This window comes from Oreochromis niloticus, linkage group LG3 (genome assembly GCF_001858045.2).
Source record: "Oreochromis niloticus isolate F11D_XX linkage group LG3, O_niloticus_UMD_NMBU, whole genome shotgun sequence".
Classification (NCBI taxonomy): Eukaryota; Metazoa; Chordata; class Actinopteri; order Cichliformes; family Cichlidae; genus Oreochromis; species Oreochromis niloticus.
In genome coordinates, this window is record NC_031967.2 from 44,711,885 (window position 1) to 44,732,285 (window position 20,401).

The 20,401-nt window shown below is 43.9% G+C and overlaps 2 protein-coding genes across 2 annotated transcripts in view; both read right to left on the minus strand.

The window, feature by feature from the left end:
• LOC100709290 (type-2 ice-structuring protein) overlaps positions 1-20,401 on the minus strand; it is a 169,799-nt gene that overhangs the window by 10,387 nt on the left and 139,011 nt on the right. The window contains exon 2 of the mRNA XM_025901702.1: positions 5,359-5,435. The gene's annotated coding sequence lies outside the window, so the exon portion shown is untranslated. The remainder of the gene's footprint in view (positions 1-5,358; positions 5,436-20,401) is intronic.
• Positions 1,262-3,545, minus strand: LOC109198899 (uncharacterized). The gene is made up of 3 exons (XM_019354206.2): positions 2,326-3,545; positions 1,686-1,823; positions 1,262-1,547 (listed from the first exon to the last, which is right to left on the minus strand). The coding sequence occupies exons 1-3, from the start codon at positions 3,282-3,284 to the stop codon at positions 1,262-1,264; spliced, it is 1,383 nt and encodes a 460-aa protein (XP_019209751.1). The 5' UTR covers positions 3,285-3,545.

Sequence of the window (20,401 nt, forward strand, 5' to 3'; positions counted from 1 at the left end):
TTATTATATATCCAATAACTGACAAGTCATACAAGTAATATTGGACATATAAACATTAGTTAAAGCATTGGTGGTGTTCAGGTGCAGTTATGTGTATGAAGTGCAGGGCGTTGTCTTTCCTTCACATTTATAGATTGGTATAGATATATGATATATGTAACTTTAAGCTTTGCATTTATTAAGACATTATAATTACTTGTAACAATGGTAACATATATCGTATCTGTTATCTTGGAAAAATAATATATATGATTTAACAAACAACCATAATCAGGAAAGAAGGTCAATTAAAAGTAGAAGCCAATGATTTAGGTATTTTTTTTTTTTCTCTTTTTTTTTTAACCTGTCCCGTTTGGTTCTTTTGCCATCAGAATTATTGTCTAAAGGCGAAGAAAGATGCCCAACGGATTTACTTTACCAAATGGACCATCCCAGCCTGTTAGGTACAGGCTGTGTGCAGACAGGAATAAGACCCAAGGTGCAGACTCCGGAGACCAAAGGTGAACTCAAAACAGCTTTAATACTGAACTCAAAAAGGGGTAACATAACATGACTGGAAAAAAATCAAAATAAACTTAAACCAGAGGACTAACAGAACACACAGCTAAGTAAACGGTAGAACGCGACAGAGAGCACAGGAAAACACAGGGCTTAAATACGCAGAGGGAGTAATCAGGGAATGGGCAACAGGAGGGAAACACAGCTGGGGCAAACCAGGACTAACGAGACAAAGAAGCGTAAACTGAACACACTGAGAAAAGACAGAGACCTTCAAAGTAAAACAGGAAACACAACACAGACTGAACTTACAGACACAGACACTGACTGGACGTGGGGATACAGCAAACAGGGGAGACAGCAACTCAGAATCACAGACAGAAAACCATAAGACAGAACATATAACATATATAACAAACTCAAAAACCCTGGGTCAACGACCCAGGCCTCCTAACAGTACCCCCCCTTAAGGGCTGGCTTCCAGACAGCCCAAACCAGAATCACCAAAAACGAAAAACAACCCAACCAGGGCGGGCGGTGGGGAAACAGGACGGAGGGCTCGAAACAAACCAAACAAGGAGCCAGAAACAAAAAAAAGCACAAACAACGGAGCCCAGAAAGCAACATAACAAAACACACAGGCGGCCAGGAAAAACAATTCACACAAAGTTCAGGGGGCCGGCCCGGAGGACGACGACCCAAGAGTCCAGAAAAAAGTTCAGGAGGCCGGCCGGGCGGGAGGCACCGGCGGCGACGGAGCAGGTCAGGAGGCCGTCCACGACGGCGAGGACGTCCAATCATCGGCTTGGAAAGCGGCCAGAAAGGACGAGCAGGCCGGACAGGATGTGCAGGACGAGCAGGCCGGGCAGGACGAGCAGGCCGAGCAGGCCGGACAGGACGAGCAGGACGAGCAGGCCGGACAGGACGAGCAGGACGAGCAGGACGAGCAGGCCCAGGACGTGTAATCAGAGGCCTGGAAGGAGGCCGGCGCTGTAGAGGCGCAGGATGTGGTCCGGACGTCGGCGTGGCCGAGGCAGGACCAAGCGAAGCTGTAGCCGAGGCCAGACCGGGCGAAGGCGAAGACTCGGAGGCCGGACCGGGCGAAGGCGAAGACTCGGAGGCCGGACCGGGCGAAGGCGAAGACTCGGAGGCCGGACCGGGCGAAGGCGAAGACTCGGAGGCCGGACCGGGCGAGGGTGACGCTGCAGGCGACGCTGAAGCTGGACCAGACGACGGCGGAGCTGAAGCCGTAGCTGGACCAGGCGAGGACGAAGCCGAAGCCGTAGCTGGACAAGGTGACGGCGTGGGAGCCGCAGGTGATGGCACTGCAGGTGACGGCGTGGGAGCCGCAGGTGATGGCACTGCAGGCGACGGCGTGGGAGCCGCAGGTGGTGGCGATGAAGGCTGGACGGGCCCTTCGGACCCTCCAGCGGAAACAGAAGGCTGGACGGGCCCCTCGGACCCTCCAGCGGAGGCAAACAAAGGCTGGCGCGGTTCTCCAGAACCCCCAGCGGAAACAGAAGGCTGGACGGGCCCCTCGGACCCTCCAGCGGGAACAGAAGGCTGGACGGGCCCCTCGGACCCTCCAGCGGAGGCAAACAAAGGCTGGCGCGGTTCTCCAGAACCCCCAGCGGGAACAGAAGGCTGGACGGACCCTCAGACCCTCCAGCGGAGACGAACAAAGGCTGGAGCGGTCCCTCGGACCCTCCAGCGGGAATAAACGGCTGAGTAAACGACTGAGGTGAGAACTGAGCAGGTGACTGAGCCGATAGGTGAGCTAATGTTCGAGCTATGGATAGAAGTTTAAGTTCTATTGAATGTTGTAACGATGGTAGTAATGGTGGGTTAGGTGGTGGATTAGCAGTAAGCTGAGCTAGTTCCCCTGAGCCTCCAGAACCTGAAGAAAATCGCTGGACGGGCTCACCTGAGCCTCCAGCGAGGTCAGAAACAGGTGCAGGTACCTGCCGGATACCGGCCTCTCCCACCCGAGGAGAAGGTACGGGTGCCGCGACAGGCACCGGAGCAGGGACCAGCTGGACCTCAGCCTCCCTCACCTGAAGCACTGAAACAGGTGCAGGGGAATGCTGGGCCCGAGCCGCCCTGGGAGCAGGAACACAACTGGGCGAAGGAGCAGGGTCAGAAAACACAGAATCCTCTAAAATGTTTTTTAGCTTCCTACCACCACCATGTGTAATAGTCTTAATGGTCTCAGTTTTAGCAGTGTTCATATGATTGTCTTTTTCCAGCTTAGAGGGAGCAGAATGAAAACAGTCATTATAACTCACCACGGGGAGTGGCTCAGCAGAGACAGAGTGGCGACTGCGTGAACGTCGCTTTCTCCGGGAAGTGGGAGGTGGCAAACTGGGCTGCGAACCCTCCAAAAGACCGGGCTGCGACGAGGAAGCAGAGAGTTTGTGAAGCTCAGAACGTGGCAGACCCAAAAACAGAGCGAAGGATTGCAGCGGAGTGAGTCTAACGTCCGGCGTCACGTAATCCCTCTTCCTCCGCCGCTTAACCTTCTTGTCGGACTGGTAATCCAGGGGTGGAGGCGGAGGTGTAGCGACTGGAGAGAATGAGCACGTGCTCAATCTGATCGCCCGAGGCATAGGCGCCGGCTCGGCCGTGGCCATGGCAGTTTGGAGGCTGCGGGGCCCTCCAAAAGCCAAACGAGACCCATAGAAGGGTGACTGGAGCTCCTGGGCATGCTTAGCCTCCTGCCTCACGCTCTCCTTGAGGAAGGCAGAAACTGCGGGTCGCCGATACCAAACGGAGTCTGCTGGGTCCATAGTATGGTCGCGTTCTTCTGTTAGGTACAGGCTGTGTGCAGACAGGAATAGGACCCAAGGTGCAGACTCCGGAGACCAAAGGTGAACTCAAAACAGCTTTAATACTGAACTCAAAAAGGGGTAACATAACATGACTGGAAAAAATCAAAATAAACTTAAACCAGAGGACTAACAGAACACACAGCTAAGTAAACGGTAGAACGCGACAGAGAGCACAGGAAAACACAGGGCTTAAATACGCAGAGGGAGTAATCAGGGAATGGGCAACAGGAGGGAAACACAGCTGGGGCAAACCAGGACTAACGAGACAAAGAAGCGTAAACTGAACACACTGAGAAAAGACAGAGACCTTCAAAGTAAAACAGGAAACACAACACAGACTGAACTTACAGACACAGACACTGACTGGACGTGGGGATACAGCAAACAGGGGAGACAGCAACTCAGAATCACAGACAGAAAACCATAAGACAGAACTCAAAGAAACCAAAGACTAGAAATTATAAATAATATAACAAACTCAAAAACCCTGGGTCAACGACCCAGGCCTCCTAACACAGCCTTGCCGTAATGGTCCATTTGATTCACCTTTTATTGTTTATTTTATTTTCACTTGCTGAATACGGGACAGACTTGACTGGTGGAAAGAAAGGGGAGAAAGAAAGAGGGAAAGAAAAACAGCTGAGAAGAGGGACGGGGAAAAAGGGCAAAAACCAAAAACCAACAGAATAAGCAGACAAAAAATACATATATCGATCACCTGGATCACCTGTTGAGAAAGAAAAAAGAAAGCAAGCAGAAGAAAACGAGAGTAATAAACAACATCACAATGATATATGGGAATATGACAGTAAACACTAAATATTAAACATTATTGTGCAGCACGTGAGATCGACAGCGCACAGTGTGCTTTGAGGTAGGAGCCAAAAAGGGTGTAGTTTGTGTGTGTGATCACCCGTGTGTGCACCTGTGAGCATGAACGCGCTTGTTTTTAAAAGGTTCCTTCATGTAATGATCTGCTAGAGGGTGTGGGGGGCCACTGCCCCGTCCTCCAGGGCATGAAGCAGGTATGGAGGAGATCAAAACTCCAGACATCCAGAGGCCCCCAGAACACAAGAGACCAAGGAAGACCAACAGAGGGGCAGCCGCGCCACTATCCCAGAAAGAGCTGAGGAGAGTCCCAGATGAGGGGTCACTCAGCAGCCGCGGAGCAGAAGCCGGGGGGGGTTGCAGTGACGTGCCCGTGAGCTCCGCCGGCAGCCAGCTGTGCCTGAGTGACCGAGCCCCGGGCCGAGAGGCCAAGGGCACCCCATCCCCGAAGTGGCCCGAGCGAGCCCCGGGCTCCAGGCCCCGATAAGCAGCCGCCAAGGAGTGAGCCGGTGGGTACCTGGGCGCCCATCCCCAGACACAAAGAACCACCAACGCACCGATGTCTGAGGGCGTCTGCCACCGGCAGGGGAAGTGGTGGGGGGAGATGGGCCTCCATACCTTGGAGGGCCTGAGATGTCCCCAGAGATGTGGCGTCTGATACCCAACCTGACATATAGACACAGACAAACAGGCACACACAGATACAAACATCCATTCCCACCCTCATGCTCTCATATACAATTACTCAACACTCACCCAACGTGGAGACAGACATAGAGAGACACTGTACACACAATCACACTCCCCAAGCGTACTCTAAGCCCCGGGTCTAGGTACCCTTGCCCCTGGAGGGGGAAACTGCACCCAGACCCAGGTGGTGTTACCCTTTTCCCTGCGGTGGGGAGAAGCAGACTGCCCCGACTCCGCAGCAGCAGGGAGGCCCCACATTCCAGACCCCAGTCGGACGGCCAACTGGTATTGATTTAGGTATTGAGTATATAACAGCCAGACACTTCAAGGTTTGTAAGGTTTTTTTTTTCTGTTAAGCGTGACATAAGTTATTGAAAATCTGGAAAATGCAGCTCACCTGTGGGCATCAATCCATTTGCTTTAACGCTCATAAATAAGATGTACATTTTACTATTAATTTGTATGTTTAATTACACTCATATATATATAATGGAAATTATACTGCCATACTCACCACCAGCAGTGGTTACAGCCATCATTGCACAGAAAAGGGCACACAGAGTCAGCAGCTTCATGGCGATGTTAGTGTCTCTGTGGAAAACAGAAAAAAAAGTTACTATCATAACATTTAAGAACATGTATAGAACATATTAAGACCAGCGCTTATATACAGTTTATTAAATTTTACGCATTTATATAACCTGTAACTATTAATAAAACAGCAGTGACGTGCATGTTGTTTTTCATACTCTTCTTGAATGAATAGTGTGTTAAGGACAAGCTTTGTTCAGGTGAAAATACACTGAAACCAGTATTATTATCAGCATTTGATAGTCTACTATTATATAAAAAAATTACATCATTTTGACTCTTTGGACCGGTACTTGTCATAAAAGAAATAAAGCGGCTACATTTACTTCAATATGGGAGTGTTTTCAGAACCATCTTCTAGAAAAACCTGAGTGAGACATCTTAACAGTCTTCAGTGCCACACATTGATTTTCTTCCATCGATCCTCCATAAAACCATCAGGCTGGATCATAAGAGGTTGAAATGTTTCCATTGTGAAGGAACTGCAGAACAGTAAGCAGTTCATACTGCTAGCTTTCACTCTCCAGCAATACAGTTGTATGTGGTGACACTTTTAGCAGACTGGTGCGAAAACAGCTCAACATATCTGTATTTCCTGCATACTCTGACTGGAACAGGGCATTATGGAAACCAGCAGCATATTTATGGATTTCTGCAAAATGATAAAATGGCCATTGTCGGAGAGCAAAAAATGACTCGTCCTTTTCTGGCCATTCCTTCTCTTCAAGTCAAAGAAAAAGTGAGAAAGAGTGTCTATCAGGGCGATATTCTGAAACCTGATGTACACCACAGCACACATAGCAGACACGCCCAGCAGATTGGACAAATCAATCAGAGTTATAGGAACACTGTTGAAAACATTAGCATTACATTTAAAACTGTAAAATCTGTCAAGCCGCTGCTGTTATGATTTAATACAGGTTCAACTGGAAACTCCAGTTTGAAATTACAGTTAGCAGTGTTTGCAGGCTTGTTTTAAGCAGTTACTCAGTCACACTCCCAGACTCAATCATCCACCATGTCCACTCAGAAAGGGAGACAGAGAGAGAGAGAGGGCTTTCACTGAAAAGGCTATTTAAAGAAAAGATAACAAATCAAAGAAGCAATAATTCCCCCAAAATATTTCTCAAACTATCCCAGAACATTCGTCCTAAAATAAAATTGATAATCAATGTTTGTAACATTATTTTAATGCCAAAATCGTTTTCTGTTTTACGCTGATGTCCCCGCAGGGGACACGGGAGAAAAAAAAATTACGATGAACTTTTGCGAAAAATTATGATGAACTTTTGTGAGATCTTGCAAAACTAACTCGGGATCTTGCAAAAGTTTTGCGAGATCTCGCAAAACAAACTCGGGATCTCGCAAAACTTTTGCGAGATCTCGCAAAACTAACTCGGGATCTCGCAAAACTTTTGCGAGATTTCGCAAAACAAACTCGGGATCTCGCAAAAATTTTGCAAGATCTCACAAAAGTTGAATTCCAACAATGGCGGCAGCTACTTAGTTGTAATATTACTCTTTCTGGGTCACAAAATAAACTTTTAAGATATTTTGAGGCGTGAATGTAGCTGTGTAAACGTCAAATATCTGCTCGGTTTACAAGACATCACATATTTGCAAAAGTGCTCCGATGTTTTCGGAGATCTGACACCCACCATCTCGAAGCTAACGGGAGGTCGAGACCTACTACAGCCGGGAGGAACACCGCTCTCCCGGCACATCGTGCCTCGACCTCCCGGTCGGCTTCGAGCTGGCGGCCTCCGAAGAATGCGGCTAAAACTTGTGCGAGATCTCGCAAAACTTTTGCGAGATCCCCAGTTTGTTTTGCGAGATCTCGCAAAAGTCCGTCTTAAATTTTTTTTTCTCCCATGTCCCCTGCGGGGCTCAGTAGTAAATAACCAAAATGGCTTATCCAACTCTTATTTTGACTTTACCTGAAGCCAGGAAGGAAAGAAAGAAGCAGCTCTCCAAATAAATGGAACGGCCTCTCCAGGTTCCAAACACAGAGTGGAAATTGCTGTGGCCCAGGAAGCAGTGGGACACAATTTCTCTCTGAGTGCCTGGGTTTTAAACTGTGACCTGCATTTACGTCATCGATGTCAACAGAAAGAGCCATAAATACAGATTCCAGCAATGACGCTACTTTTATGACTGAAGGAATTGTAACAAGACAACTCTTTCTTTCAGTCAACAGCGTCATCCTCATTACTGTCTGTTTCCTGTCCATGTGTTTTTCATATTGACTCTAAAACAGAATATAGACTCTAAAAATAGCTTAATGTCTGGGGGCCGCTTACTTCTCCGGTAGGCTGCTTCATTTCTGATGAACAGTGGAAAAGTGGACTAAGCCAAACACAGCCAAACTAAACTCCACTGAGCAGCTAAGAATAGGAGCCAGCTTTATGGCATAGTGGTGAGTCAACTGCTCCTGACCTTAACTAGTAGCAGTTACTGAGAAAGTTACTGGAATTGGCCATAGTCCAGGAAACAGTGGAACACAGTTTCTCCCTAAGTGCTTTAGGTGCAAGCATGCACATTTATAAAAAACAACTTAAGTGTTTTTGGGGGGGTTTTTTTGTTGTTTGTTTGTTTTGTTATTAAATGTGACCTGCAATTACTTCATCAATGTCAAACTGAACGAGCTGTAAATTAAATGGAAAATAAAATACAGATTCCAAACTGTACTTGGAGATAAATTATCTGAATTTCAGGAGCGGGACCACACCTCCAAACACACCCCTTCCAGTTCTTATCTATATATGACCCCCCAGTTGTACAAGCTGGTCATTCAGTTTTTGTGCCCCACCCTCCCTCCCCTTTTTTAAAAGTTTTTGACTTTTCACTTTACTGCTGAACAGCCTGGTCCTGGAGCCGCCCCTACCGCCAGTCCCCTCCAAGGCCTTCCCCAAACCGCAGCTCAATTCATGTTTAAACTATTCGCCTTTATCTACCGAATAACTCTGTCAAATCTAAAATGAGGACTTGGGCCCAGCTCGTGAACTGTAGGGGGCGTGGAAAGTAAAGCTCTTGGCTCTTTCAAAGGGACAGCAACTAGCCATTGGTACAGGTATGCGGATGACACCTGGGTCAAAATTAGAACTCAAGAAGTAGAAACCTTCACTGTTCACGTCAACTCGGTGGATAGAAACATTAAGTTCTCCAGGAAGATACAAAGGATTTTGACATGGCAGTTTGCCTTTTAGGGCTGTTCTTTGCACATTGAGGAGGATGGAAGCCTCAACACTGACATTTACCAGGAGTCCAAACATACAGACCAGTACCTACTCTTTGATTGCCATAACCCTCTACAATTCAATTCAATTCAATTCAATTTTATTTATATAGCGCCAAATCATGACAACAGTCACCTCAAGGTGCTATTGTAAGGTAGACCCTACAATAATACATACAGAGAAAAACCCAACAATCATATGACCCCCTATGAGCAAGCACTTTGGCGACAGTGGGAAGGAAAAACTCCCTTTTAACAGGAAGAAACCTCCGGCAGAACCAGGCTCAGGGAGGGGCGGGGCCATCTGCTGCGACCGGTTGGGGTGAAAGAAGGAAGACAGGATAAAGACATGCTGTGGAAGACAGACACAGATTAATAACAGATATGATTTAACCCTTTAAAACCGGTCGGAGTGGGCACGCTCTGTTTTGCGTAACTATTTTTAAATCCCGGTAGCACTGCAACCACGTAAACTAGCGGAATAATTTTTTTTGCATATGAAACCGGAGGAGTTGTACTTCCATCTTATGCCATCAGCTTGTCCTAGGTCACAGTTTCCTTCCACATATAGCTTTGCAAAAACTGCATAAAAAGCACTTGCAGCAATAAAAACATAATATTCCAGAAACACGCTTTGCCGATCCGATCAGCTGTTTGTAACACTTCCTAGGTTGGAATAGACGTCAGCGCGAACTTTCACATGTCCGCCATGACCTGCCCAAAACCGGAAGTGACGTCATTTTCGCGGAAATGTAGTTTTTTACCATCTATTTACCATCAGGGCCTCATGAGCCTGTACTGGTGTTTTTAAAAGTTATCTTTGACTTTATGACTTTCTCTGTCGTTTCTGGGATGCTTTGGATTTATATTGCACTGTTGGAAATAGTTTATTTTGATGCATATGCTGCTTTTTTGCAAATTTTCACTATAATTTTTATTTTCGTTTTTCCTGCAGTATATAAAAATTGGTGTATCTCAAAAATAAAACTATGAAGACACTTAAAATAAATTTCCTGTGGTGGGAAACTATTTTGTGCAACTTTTTTGTATTTACAGTTTTGAGGGATAAGCCTCTTACATTTCTCTAACTAGAAATATATGTTAAAAAAACAAAAACGATTTTCAATTTTTTTGTAGTTTATTGCACTTTTTTGCAATTTATGTAATTACTATGCACTTAATCCATACATATTATTAAAATTTGGGCTATAATGGTTGTATTGATGTATATCAACTTGAAATGCTCCCAAAAATGGCACTACAGCATGTAAAAATATAATATAAGCTCTGGCGGACTTGGCTCTATGGTAGGTCTTAAAGGGTTAATGCAGAGAGGTCTATTAACACATAGTGAGTGAGAAAGGTGACTGGAAAGGAAAAACTCAATGCATCATGGGAATCCCCAAGCAGCCTAAGGGAGGATTCAGGGTCACCTGATCCAGCCCTAACTATATGCTTTAGCAACACAACGGAACACAACGTTGGAGTAATCTGAACCTTACAACACCGAGCAGAAAACTTTCCCTCTAAAGCAGAAGGGGAAGAATAGAAACACATATGTGTAAAGCAAGCTCTTAAGACACGTGATTATCCCAATTGGACTTTCATCAAATCCCAGAGAGCAGATTAATCATTTTTCCACACTCAGCAACACAGCATTTCGTATTTTCAGATATTATGTGAAAAGTATAGTAATAGTTATTGATTCATAACTGAAAAGCAATGTTCAAGCTGTTATCCACTTTGAGACTCATTAAGACCTGTCTTTTAAAGGAGAGAACATGTTTTAAGTGAGGAGACATTCAACCAAGAGGGATAATTTTAATAGCAGACATGAGCTGTGCATGCCTCGACAACGCCATCTTCATTTCTGATGAACATTGGAAATACACTGGTTTTTAACCCTTTAAGACCTACCATAGAACCAAGTCCGCCAGAGCTTATCTTTATATTTTTTTTTTTTTTTTTTTTTTTTTTTGTTATTATTTATTTTATTTTCAGTTGTTACAGATGGGACAGACATGACTGGGGGATAGGAAAGGGAGAAAGAAAGAGAGGAAGGAAAAGAAAAACAGAAGGGAAAAGGGACAGTGAGAAAGGGCACTTACAAAGACAAAGAGAAAGAAAAAAAAAAAAAATCTCCTGGATCACCTGTTGAGAGAAAAAGAAGAGAAGACAAGCAAAAAAAACCAAACAAAAACAAAGCAACATACTAAACACAACACCATCACGTTAATCTAGCTGAGTGTGAACAGCAGTAAATACTAAATATTGAAAGTTGTTGTGCAGCACGCAGGACAGACAGCGCACAATGTGCTTTGAAGTAGCAGCTAAGAAAGGTGTAGTTTATGTCTACGAACAGTGAACACCCGTGTGCACACCTGTGTGGATCAACGCGCTTGTATACAAAAGGTTTCCCCATGTAACGGTCTGCTAGAGGGTGTGGAGGCCCATAGCCCCGTCCCCCAGGGCATGAAGCAGGCATGGAGGAGATCCAGGCTCCAGACATCCAGAGGACCCAGAGTGCGAGAGCCCAAGGAGTACCACCGGAGGGGCATCCGTGCCACCTTCCTGGGAAGGGCTGAGGAGATCCCCAGACGAGGGGTCACCCAGTAGCCACGGAGCAGAAGCCAGAGGGGGCTGCACCGGCGTGCCCGCCGGCTCTGCCGGCAGCCAGCTGTGCCAGAGTGAACCGAGTTGCAGGCCCCGAGGCCGGAGGCCCGAGGGCCCCCTTTGCCCCGGAAGAGGCCTGACCGAGCGACAGGCATCGGGCCCCGCCAAGTAGCCACCGGGAGTGAGCCGGTGCGTACCTGAGCGCCCAGCCCCGGACACCAAGAACCACCAATGCACCAACCCCTGAGGGCATCAGTTACCAGCAGGGAGTGTGGTGAGGGGAGATAGGCCTCCACACTTGGAGGGCCTGGGAGTACCCAGGGAGGTGGAGTCTAAGACCCGACCTGACATATAGACACAGACAAACAGGCACACACAGACATAAACATGCTTTCCCACCCTCATGCACACATATACAAACACTCAGCACTCACCCAACGTAGGGATAGACATACATAGACATGTACACACAATCATACTCCCCAAACATACTCTATGCCCCGGGTCCAGGTACCCTCGCCCCCAGAGGGGGAAACGGCACCCAGACCCAAGAGATGTGACCCTTTCCCCCGGGGTGGAGGCAAGCAGACCGCCCCAGGCTCCGCAGCAGCAGGGAGGCCAATCGGACAGCCAACACCTCCTCCCAGCCCCCGCCCCGATGGCTAGTAGAGAACGGGGGTGTGTGAAGACCCCATACCTCCGTCCTCCCGCTCATGTGTAGTGTTGCTGCGTGTTGTTCTAAAGTGCATTTAAAACAAGGGAGGGCATGGTGCTGCTGCCAGAGAGCAGCAGGTGTTAGCACGGCCCCTCCTGAGAACCCTCAATGTCTACATGGATTTAAAATTGAGAGGTGGTCTTTATATTTTTACATGCTGTAGAGCCATTTTTGGGAGCATTTTAATTTGCTGTGCATCAATACAACCATTATATGCCAAATTTTAATAATATGTATGCATTAAGTGCATAGTAATTACATAAATTGCAAAAAAGTGCAATAAAGTACAAAAAAATTAAAAATCATTTTTGTTTTTTTTTACATATATTTCTAGTTAGAGAAATTTAAGAGGCTTATCCCTCAAAACTGTAAACACAAAAAAGCTGAACAAAATAGTTTCCAACCACAGGAAATTTATTATGAGTGTCTTCATAGTTTTATTTTTGAGTTACACCAATTTGTATATACTGCAGGAAAACCTAAAAATAAATGTTATAATGCAAATTTTCCTCCCAAAAATCAGCATGTGCATCAAAATAAACTATTTCCAGCAGTGCAATTTGAGTTCTAAGCATCCCAGAAACTGTTTTTTGTTGCTGCAAATGCTATTTATGCAATTTTTGCAAAGCTATATGTGGAAGGAAACTGTGGCCTAGGGCAAGCTGATGGCATAAGATGTAAGTACAACTCCTCTGGTTTCATATGCAAAAAAAATTATTGCGCTAGCTTACGTGTTTCCAGTTCTACAGGGATTTAAAAATAGTTGCGCAAAACTGAGCGTGCCTGCTCCGACTGGCTTTAAAGGGTTAAATAGCACTTTTTTATTCTCCTTGAGTGCAACCACATTTTTTCTATGCTTTTTATCTTTTTTAAATCTTTTTTTTTCTTATGGTTTCTATCTAGCATTCACCATTTAGAGTTCAGTATCTTGACGGAGCCTCACTTTGCACTTTCATACCTGACTAGCTATTCCACAGCTAAACTAAACTCCACTGAGCAGCTGAGAATAGGAGCCAGCTTTATGGCATAGTGGTGAGTCAACTGCTCCTGACCTTAACTGGTAGCAGTTACCGAGCTAAATACTTCTAATTTATTTTCCCAAACCACGTGGAGTCGCAGTATAAGGACTAAAGAGTCGCATGCGGCTCTGGAGCCGCAGGTTGCCGACCCCTGGCCTAGTGTTACATGTTACAGCTACAGAGTCAGAACGACACCTTCTCAACTGTTTGAGGCTTTAAGAGTATTAAAAATAATAAATGAAAATCGATGCAGTTACACAGTGAAGACAGATAAGAGGATTATTAATGTTCACACTGCACCGACAAAGGCGACTCACAACCAATAAACCCATGTGTAAAATGAACTAAAAGTAACATCTGTAATAGAAACATATTGATTTACCTTTAACATAATCCAAGCAGTGGATGAGAGTCCACAGTGAGAAAGTGAGAAGAGACTCCATGGATTTCATATTATAGAAACAAGTCGACAGTGTGTGGGAGAATAAAACATTTGTCTCTTCCTTCTTTAAATCAACACCCGTGTTTCAGTTTTAATCCCCGAATTAAGGAAGTGTGCTCAGATGGACAGTTTTGCTTTTAAAGGTTACTCAGTGAATGTCCTTGAAGTTTCTTTGTGTCAGTCAAAATAAGAGCTGGCTGACATAAACTATTGAAAAGTGTTTCAGTGTTTGATTATTTTATCTTACTAACCAGAGGAGACACTGGGTCATCTTTTATGAAAGGAACTTTCTAAACCAAGATTATAAGTATTTATATTACTTTACATGTAGTGTTCAGATTGCATTGAAACAAGCAACAAGTGTCAAAATGTCCACAAGGTGGAGACAGACAGACACACTAATGATGAGGACATTAGTGAGACTATTTTTCCACCAAGAAGCATTTCTGATCACAGAGCTGAATTCAAGATTAAGGATATCGTTCATTAGTTCAAATAGATATAAAAAACAATCAGTATCAAAATAAAAGCGGATAGTTCAAATCCACTGGAAAGTGCTTTAGCTGTCAGTTTTGTGACCTTAGTCATGGCACATGTATTTATATTTGTCCACATTTAATTTGTGTAGATTATAATATACATGCATTTATTAACATATGGGCAAACAGACCAAAGGACAACTTTTACAACAGGGCAATAGCCCTAATCAGTGCTAACAGCTGACCTGATTGGCTACCTCCCTGTACTTTTTGGGGGGGTAACAACAACAATAATAATAATAATAATATTTAAATTTATAACAAGGTATAATAATAACAATAATATGCAATGATAACAATCTGCAATAACCATACACTTCTTCTTCTTTTTATTACTTAAGTTACTGTGTTGTGTTGTACATAGTGCAAATGTGGGACAGTTTTTCCAATTTCATTGTGCTATGTATGACTGTGCAATGACAATAAAGAGTTATCTTATCTTACATTTATGTTGCATATTAGTTTTTGCAATATTATTTTTCAATATTATTTTTTTTTATATTTAAATAGTTCATTATCACTCATCTTACCTTATAATTTATTTGTGTGACATAAGTTATTTTTTGTGGCACCTTGTTGGACGTAATTTTGGTTCATCCATAATGTTTACAGTAGGAATGTTTTTGAAGTGTAACATGCGTCATGTGCATCAGGAAGATATCAGAGTAAAAGGTTGCGTGCACACTGTCCTCCTGTGTTGGTGGTTATTATAGAGGATATTTTTTGGAGTAACTTTAGCCTGCCATTCACCCAGAAAGCAAAACATGTGAAAAAATCTTTCTGAGAGAGATCCTAAAGATTTAAAGATCCTGAAACTATCACATGGAATGGTGCTGAAAAACTCTAACCCTATTAGGTTATTACCATACTGTCACTTGAATGCCAGGATCAGACTGGGAACATAAATGACTATGAATTTCCTTATATAGAATAGAATACAATAGAACAAAACTTTATTATCCCACAGATGAGAAATTTTGGTGTTACAGAGCTCTTAAAGCAAGAGAAAATAAAATATAAGAGGAAGACACAAGGTGGTCCTATAAATATAAGCAACCAAAGTTCGTTTATATATGTATATACAGGTAACAATTTATAGAATATAGAAAAATTGAAAAATTGTATGGAGATATGTATAAAATGTACAGGGTTATGTATAAAATGTACAATAAACAAACAAGCTGGTGAGTAAGATAACCAAAAGAATGTTAAGCTGCATTATAGTCTGACAGCTCTGGTAAGAATGACCTGCAGTAGTGCTCCTTCCTACCTTATGGATGTAAAAGTCTACTGCTGAACGAGCTGCTCAGTGCTCGTACAGTGTCATGCAGGGGGTGGGAGGTGTTGTCCATGATGGATGTTAGCTTAGACAACATCCTGTCCTCCCCAACCTGTTCGATGGACTTCAGTGGACTAGGACAGAGCTGCCCCTCTCAGTGGCGTGTCCAGCGGGGTGGCCTGGGGGGGCACAGGCCACCCCCCAACCAGACTGGCCACCCCAGGTGCCACCCCGAAGCTAAAACAATAGAAATCAATGAAATATCAAATGAACGATTATGTTTTCACAGTGAAGCTCAGATATCCGAGTGTAAGTGAATGCAGCATCGGCTTCTGCGTTATGAGCATCAGGTTAGCAAAGGTAGGAGAGCCAAGCATGAAAGGCGGCACCGCAGAAAACAATTTTTCGGTGAAAGATTAGCAGGTTAGCATAGCTGGACTGGCCATCAGCCCACCGCTGATGACTTATTATTATTATTTTTTTGTAACGGCATGAACAATGAGAGGTGGTAGATTGGCCAGATGCTGGCCGATGTGTAAAAATAACTCAGTTGTTTGATGGTGGCTATGGCAGAGCTTCCACAGAGGCCAGCAGGTGGATGAGGGAAGGGGAGGCAGGAGGAGGAGAGACCCGAGGCAGCCGTCGGTCCGAGCGTCAGGTGAACTGAATTTCAGGTAAGAAGTTATGACCTGCAGTCTATCTGGGTCAGATACAAACCAAGTTTAGGTGTGATTTATTTTCCTTGTGCTGACTTTTTGCAGTCAGTTACAATAACTCGTACTGCGTGCTAGCTAGCATGACGGAGTTTCTACACAGCTGGGTGGGTGCTATGATGTAACTGATAGTGAACTTTATTTTTCTTCATAAGGTTAGTTAGTGGAGTTGCCAACGGCTCCTTAAAAAATGGAATGGTCTCTCATTCAGAGAAAATATTACACGTTTTGTGTAATATTTAAGGTATTTACTTGCTTTCAGGTTTCATTCAAATGTTAGTCTTTTCATTTGTTTCCCCACTTTTTTCCTGTTTCAAAATCAAACACCAGTTTGTGAGAAGATTATCTTCTTTTTTTTAATAGGCAGATAAAGTTTTGCATTGGCATTGGCTAATTTGCCAACTGTATGTTAAAAATGTTCGTATTTTAATATTCAAAAATGTTTTTGCCCAAAAACATATGTGCACTATATGTCAGTAAAAATACTATGCAAATATTGCTGTCCTTGAATGCTGAATAAACGCTGACAAAGCACTGATTGTATCTCTTGTACTTTATCAGCGCAGTATCTAAAAACTGCACCGTAGTGGTTAAAACCTCATTCTAATAAGAGTTAAAAGCGCATTCGGTTATTAGGTTTACAGGGTTATTGAATTATGGTTAACGGTTGGTAGAATTTTTTTTTAACATTATCTGCTAATTACATCTGCCACCCTTCTCCAAATCTGTGCCCCTACCTGGCCCCCCCAACAAAAATTTTCTAGACACGCCACTGGGCCCTCTTGACCAGTTTGTTGAGTTTCCTCCTGTCCCTCTCTGCCATTCCACCACTCCAGCAGACAAAATATGAACAAAATGCAATAGACCACACCAATCTAACTTCATCAACACACATACAAACACATCTTCCCTTTTTGAATACTTTCAAGACTGGCAGAGTGACGCCTTTAACTTTGAAACTATCAAGTCTTCATAAACTAGACTTAACCTGAACCTGAGGATACAAATTCATGTAGTCAAAGAAAACCTGCTTTCTATAAAACAGGCTTTTTAAGTCTTTGGTAACATTTCCACCCACTCCAACCTAACCAAGTCATGTTCATGCTTAAAGTAAAGCAACTATGGCTGAAAATGGTTTAAAATGACCTGTTTGTATTGTACGGGACACCATATGGAAGACTTGGATCAAAGTCCTGTATTCAACCCATTTATTCACCACATTACTGTAACCTTATCTTGTTATAACCCATGTAGTGATTTTCAGCAGAAAGTTTTTTGTCACAAAGCCATGAAGGCAGACATCTGCACACAATCAAAGTAAGTCCTCCCAGTCATGTCAGAGGCACATCTGCCTGGTTACTGTTACTTCTTCATCCCACAGATAGTTTCTCTAATGCCAGGTTACAGAGTAACAAAAGAGTAATGTAACAAACTGCCTTTTACAGAGAGTAGAAAAGAAACATAATGTATAATTTTTTTGATTTATTTAAAACAGCAGTAATATACACACACCACAACACACCACATATAATAAACAAGTACATGATATATCTCTCAAAGTAGGGTTTATAAAAAACAATATACTATTTTGTATATACAATACTAACAGCAAATACTGCCTGGAGAGTGAGCTGCCATGGTGAAGGTTTGCGCTCTCGGAGTGCTTCTTATTAACATTGTGACATTCATTCTTTTGTCCTTTAAAAATAAAACTCATCAAATGCAAAAATGAGACAGTTTTCTGTTCAGTTTATATGATGTTAGTTTCATATAAAATCTAACATCATGCTGCTGAGAGGTACTAAAGGTTAAAAAGATCAGTGTAAGACTATTGCTTTAATCCCAGTGATATGTTGATTGATGATCATCTTCTTCCAGCACTCGAGTTTTAGCTTTTTAGCTCGAGCTGCAGAAAGAACAGAAACTTTATAAAGAGCAACATTTTGCAAAGGTAACATTTAGTCATGTATAAGCTGCTTCAGGCATGTCCACACTAATACATTTTCATTTGAAAATGCATCTTTTTCTCTCTGTTTTGGCCTTCCGTCCACACTGAGATGGTGTTTTCAGTCAAGGAAAACGCAGCGCTTTGAAAACGCTCTCCAAAGCGGATACATTTGAAAATGTAATTTTCGCGTCGCATTGTAGACGGCGAACCCAGAGCCTTTTCGAAAAACGATGACACATTTTAGTCATGTGATGCAGTCATGTGACTCATAAAACTAAGATCGCGGAGTGCATTATAAAGCAGTTGTTTTGTTTGCTCTCAGTTTTGACAGCACTGAAGGTGTGGGTCTTGTTGAATTGTTAAACATATTTTTCTTTAACCCGTAGAGGCACAAAAAAAAAATAATAATAATAATTTTCTTCTGCTTGATTATCGGCCTAGGCTTGCTCTACTTATCATTGCTGAGTCAGTTGTCTGTTTGAGCTACTTCTTTGAAGGAACAGTCGATTATTGGCAAGGGTGACTTTATGTGTTTGGTTACTTAAGTGGAAGTACTGTGGAAAGTTTAACCTTACATACATACATCTGACAGTACAGGATCTGAGGAGGTTCAGCAGGTACTGAGGTAACTGTTTACAAAATGTTGTTTCCTATCCAAAAGTTCTTTGCAATTTTACATTGAGAAACATTATCCTTAACATATAAAGTTTTGTTTGCTCTCAGTTTTGACAGCACTATTAAAGATTAATATCAGTCTGTACATGCTGCAGACAGCTTTCCTTCAAATTCTTTAATTCTCACTTGGTTTTGAAACTTTGTACTTTTGTGTTACTCGCAGCAACAACTCCACCTCATTGTTAGTCCATTTAAAAAAATTTGGAGCTTTTCCTCGACATTTTGCCAACCTTTCAAAGAGCCGGAAAGTAAATAAACGACAGACAGAAATGAGATAGGTTGAATTGTCTTGCGTTTCACGCATGCGCAGTACTGAAACGTAAGCATTTTTGGCCGTTTCAATATGGATGCACAACTCTGTGTAAACGACTGAAAACGATAGTGTGGACATGGAGCGATTTCTGATGAAAATGCAGTTTTCAAATTAACTGGGCTAGTGTGGACGTAGTCTCATACCACAATAACAACGACCTCCTATTGTTGCGTGACAATGAGCTCTGTTGACACCTCAATAACTGTAACAAGTACAATCTCTGTCAGCTGTTCAGCTACAGAAATGACTCAACAGCAGCTGGAAACTTTGCTGTAAAATGTGATACAAACAAGTGAACATCCATCCTGGCTGCAGGGGCATGAACATACTCAGACAGGGGCCTGCATCACACAGTCCAATTAGTTGACTTTGCACCACTGTGGATGCCCTGCTCCCCTTAATGCGGTTAGACTGAACCAAAAGATTATAATAACTGTTTCAACTCTGTGGTTTCACCCATGTGAACAGACGTTGCCTTCGGGTGACAGGATGATTGTTATCTCTCCACTGTCTTATTTCAATAAAGGCCTTCCAAAAAAAGAGCAGATCAGTAAAGCTACGCTCACACTGCAGGCGAAAGCGCATCAAATCCAATTTTTTTTGACCCTATGCAACCCATATCCGATCATGGTATGATAGTGTGAACGGCACAAATCCGATCTGGGTCACTTTCGTATGTATAACGGTGCCTGAAGCAGCTAAAGCGCGAGAAACTCCCTGACTGGAACTTAGATCTTCTCCCTGCATGGAGTGAATGAGTGAAACTGGTGACCGAACCAGTGACGGGGCTAGCAGCGACAAAGGAGCCAGAGCTACGGGTGACACAGGAGGCACGGGAGCCTGGGCCGAGAGTGACATGGGAGCCTGAGCTGCTAACTGAGCAGGGAGAGGCACTGGAGACTGGGCTGCTAACTGAGCAGACGGTGGCCTCTGGGCAGCTAGCTGGGCTTGAGGCCGCTGAGCGGGCGAATCGCTATTCACTTTAGTATCAGACACACCAAACACAGCCCCAGAATAAATAGTCCCACAGTTCGAAAAAGAGTCCTCACTCACCACAGCCGGCGATTTAAAAGCCCGAACGTCCGGCTGTGGGGTGGCGCGCCGGCGGCGCGATCGTCGTTTTTTCCCCGCTGACGGCTCCGACGGACCGGGCAAAACCACATCCGGTGGGTCGGGCAGCGAGGTAGTAGTGGCGGAGAGAAGGTGTGGTGTGAGGTGGAGAAAAGCCTGCATGGTCGGGGGAAGCGACTCCAATAGCCAGGGCAGGCCGGAAAGGAGCCGTTGTAGCAGGTGTTGTGCCAAAAAGTGATTGTCTGCCAAAAACTGATTTCCGGTATTTGCCAAAAACTGATTGCTCGTATTTAAACTGCTATAAGTAACTTGTTGGGCTATAATATGTGAAACATATGTGAAATGCATCCCTCATGGATGACATAAAGTCACCTGGAGCCACAAACAACATTCGTGTAACAAGG

Coding starts and splice junctions, on each gene's coding strand:
- LOC109198899 (XM_019354206.2), bottom strand. CDS start 3,284: ATGGACCCAGCAGACTCCGTTTGGTATCGGCGACCCGCAGTTTCTGCC. Junction 1,824..2,325: donor AACCCACCATTACTACCATC/GTTACAACATTC, acceptor CGTCACCTGCAG/TGCCATCACCTGCGGCTCCC. Junction 1,548..1,685: donor TGCAGCGTCACCCTCGCCCG/GTCCGGCCTCCG, acceptor CCTCGGCTACAG/CTTCGCTTGGTCCTGCCTCG.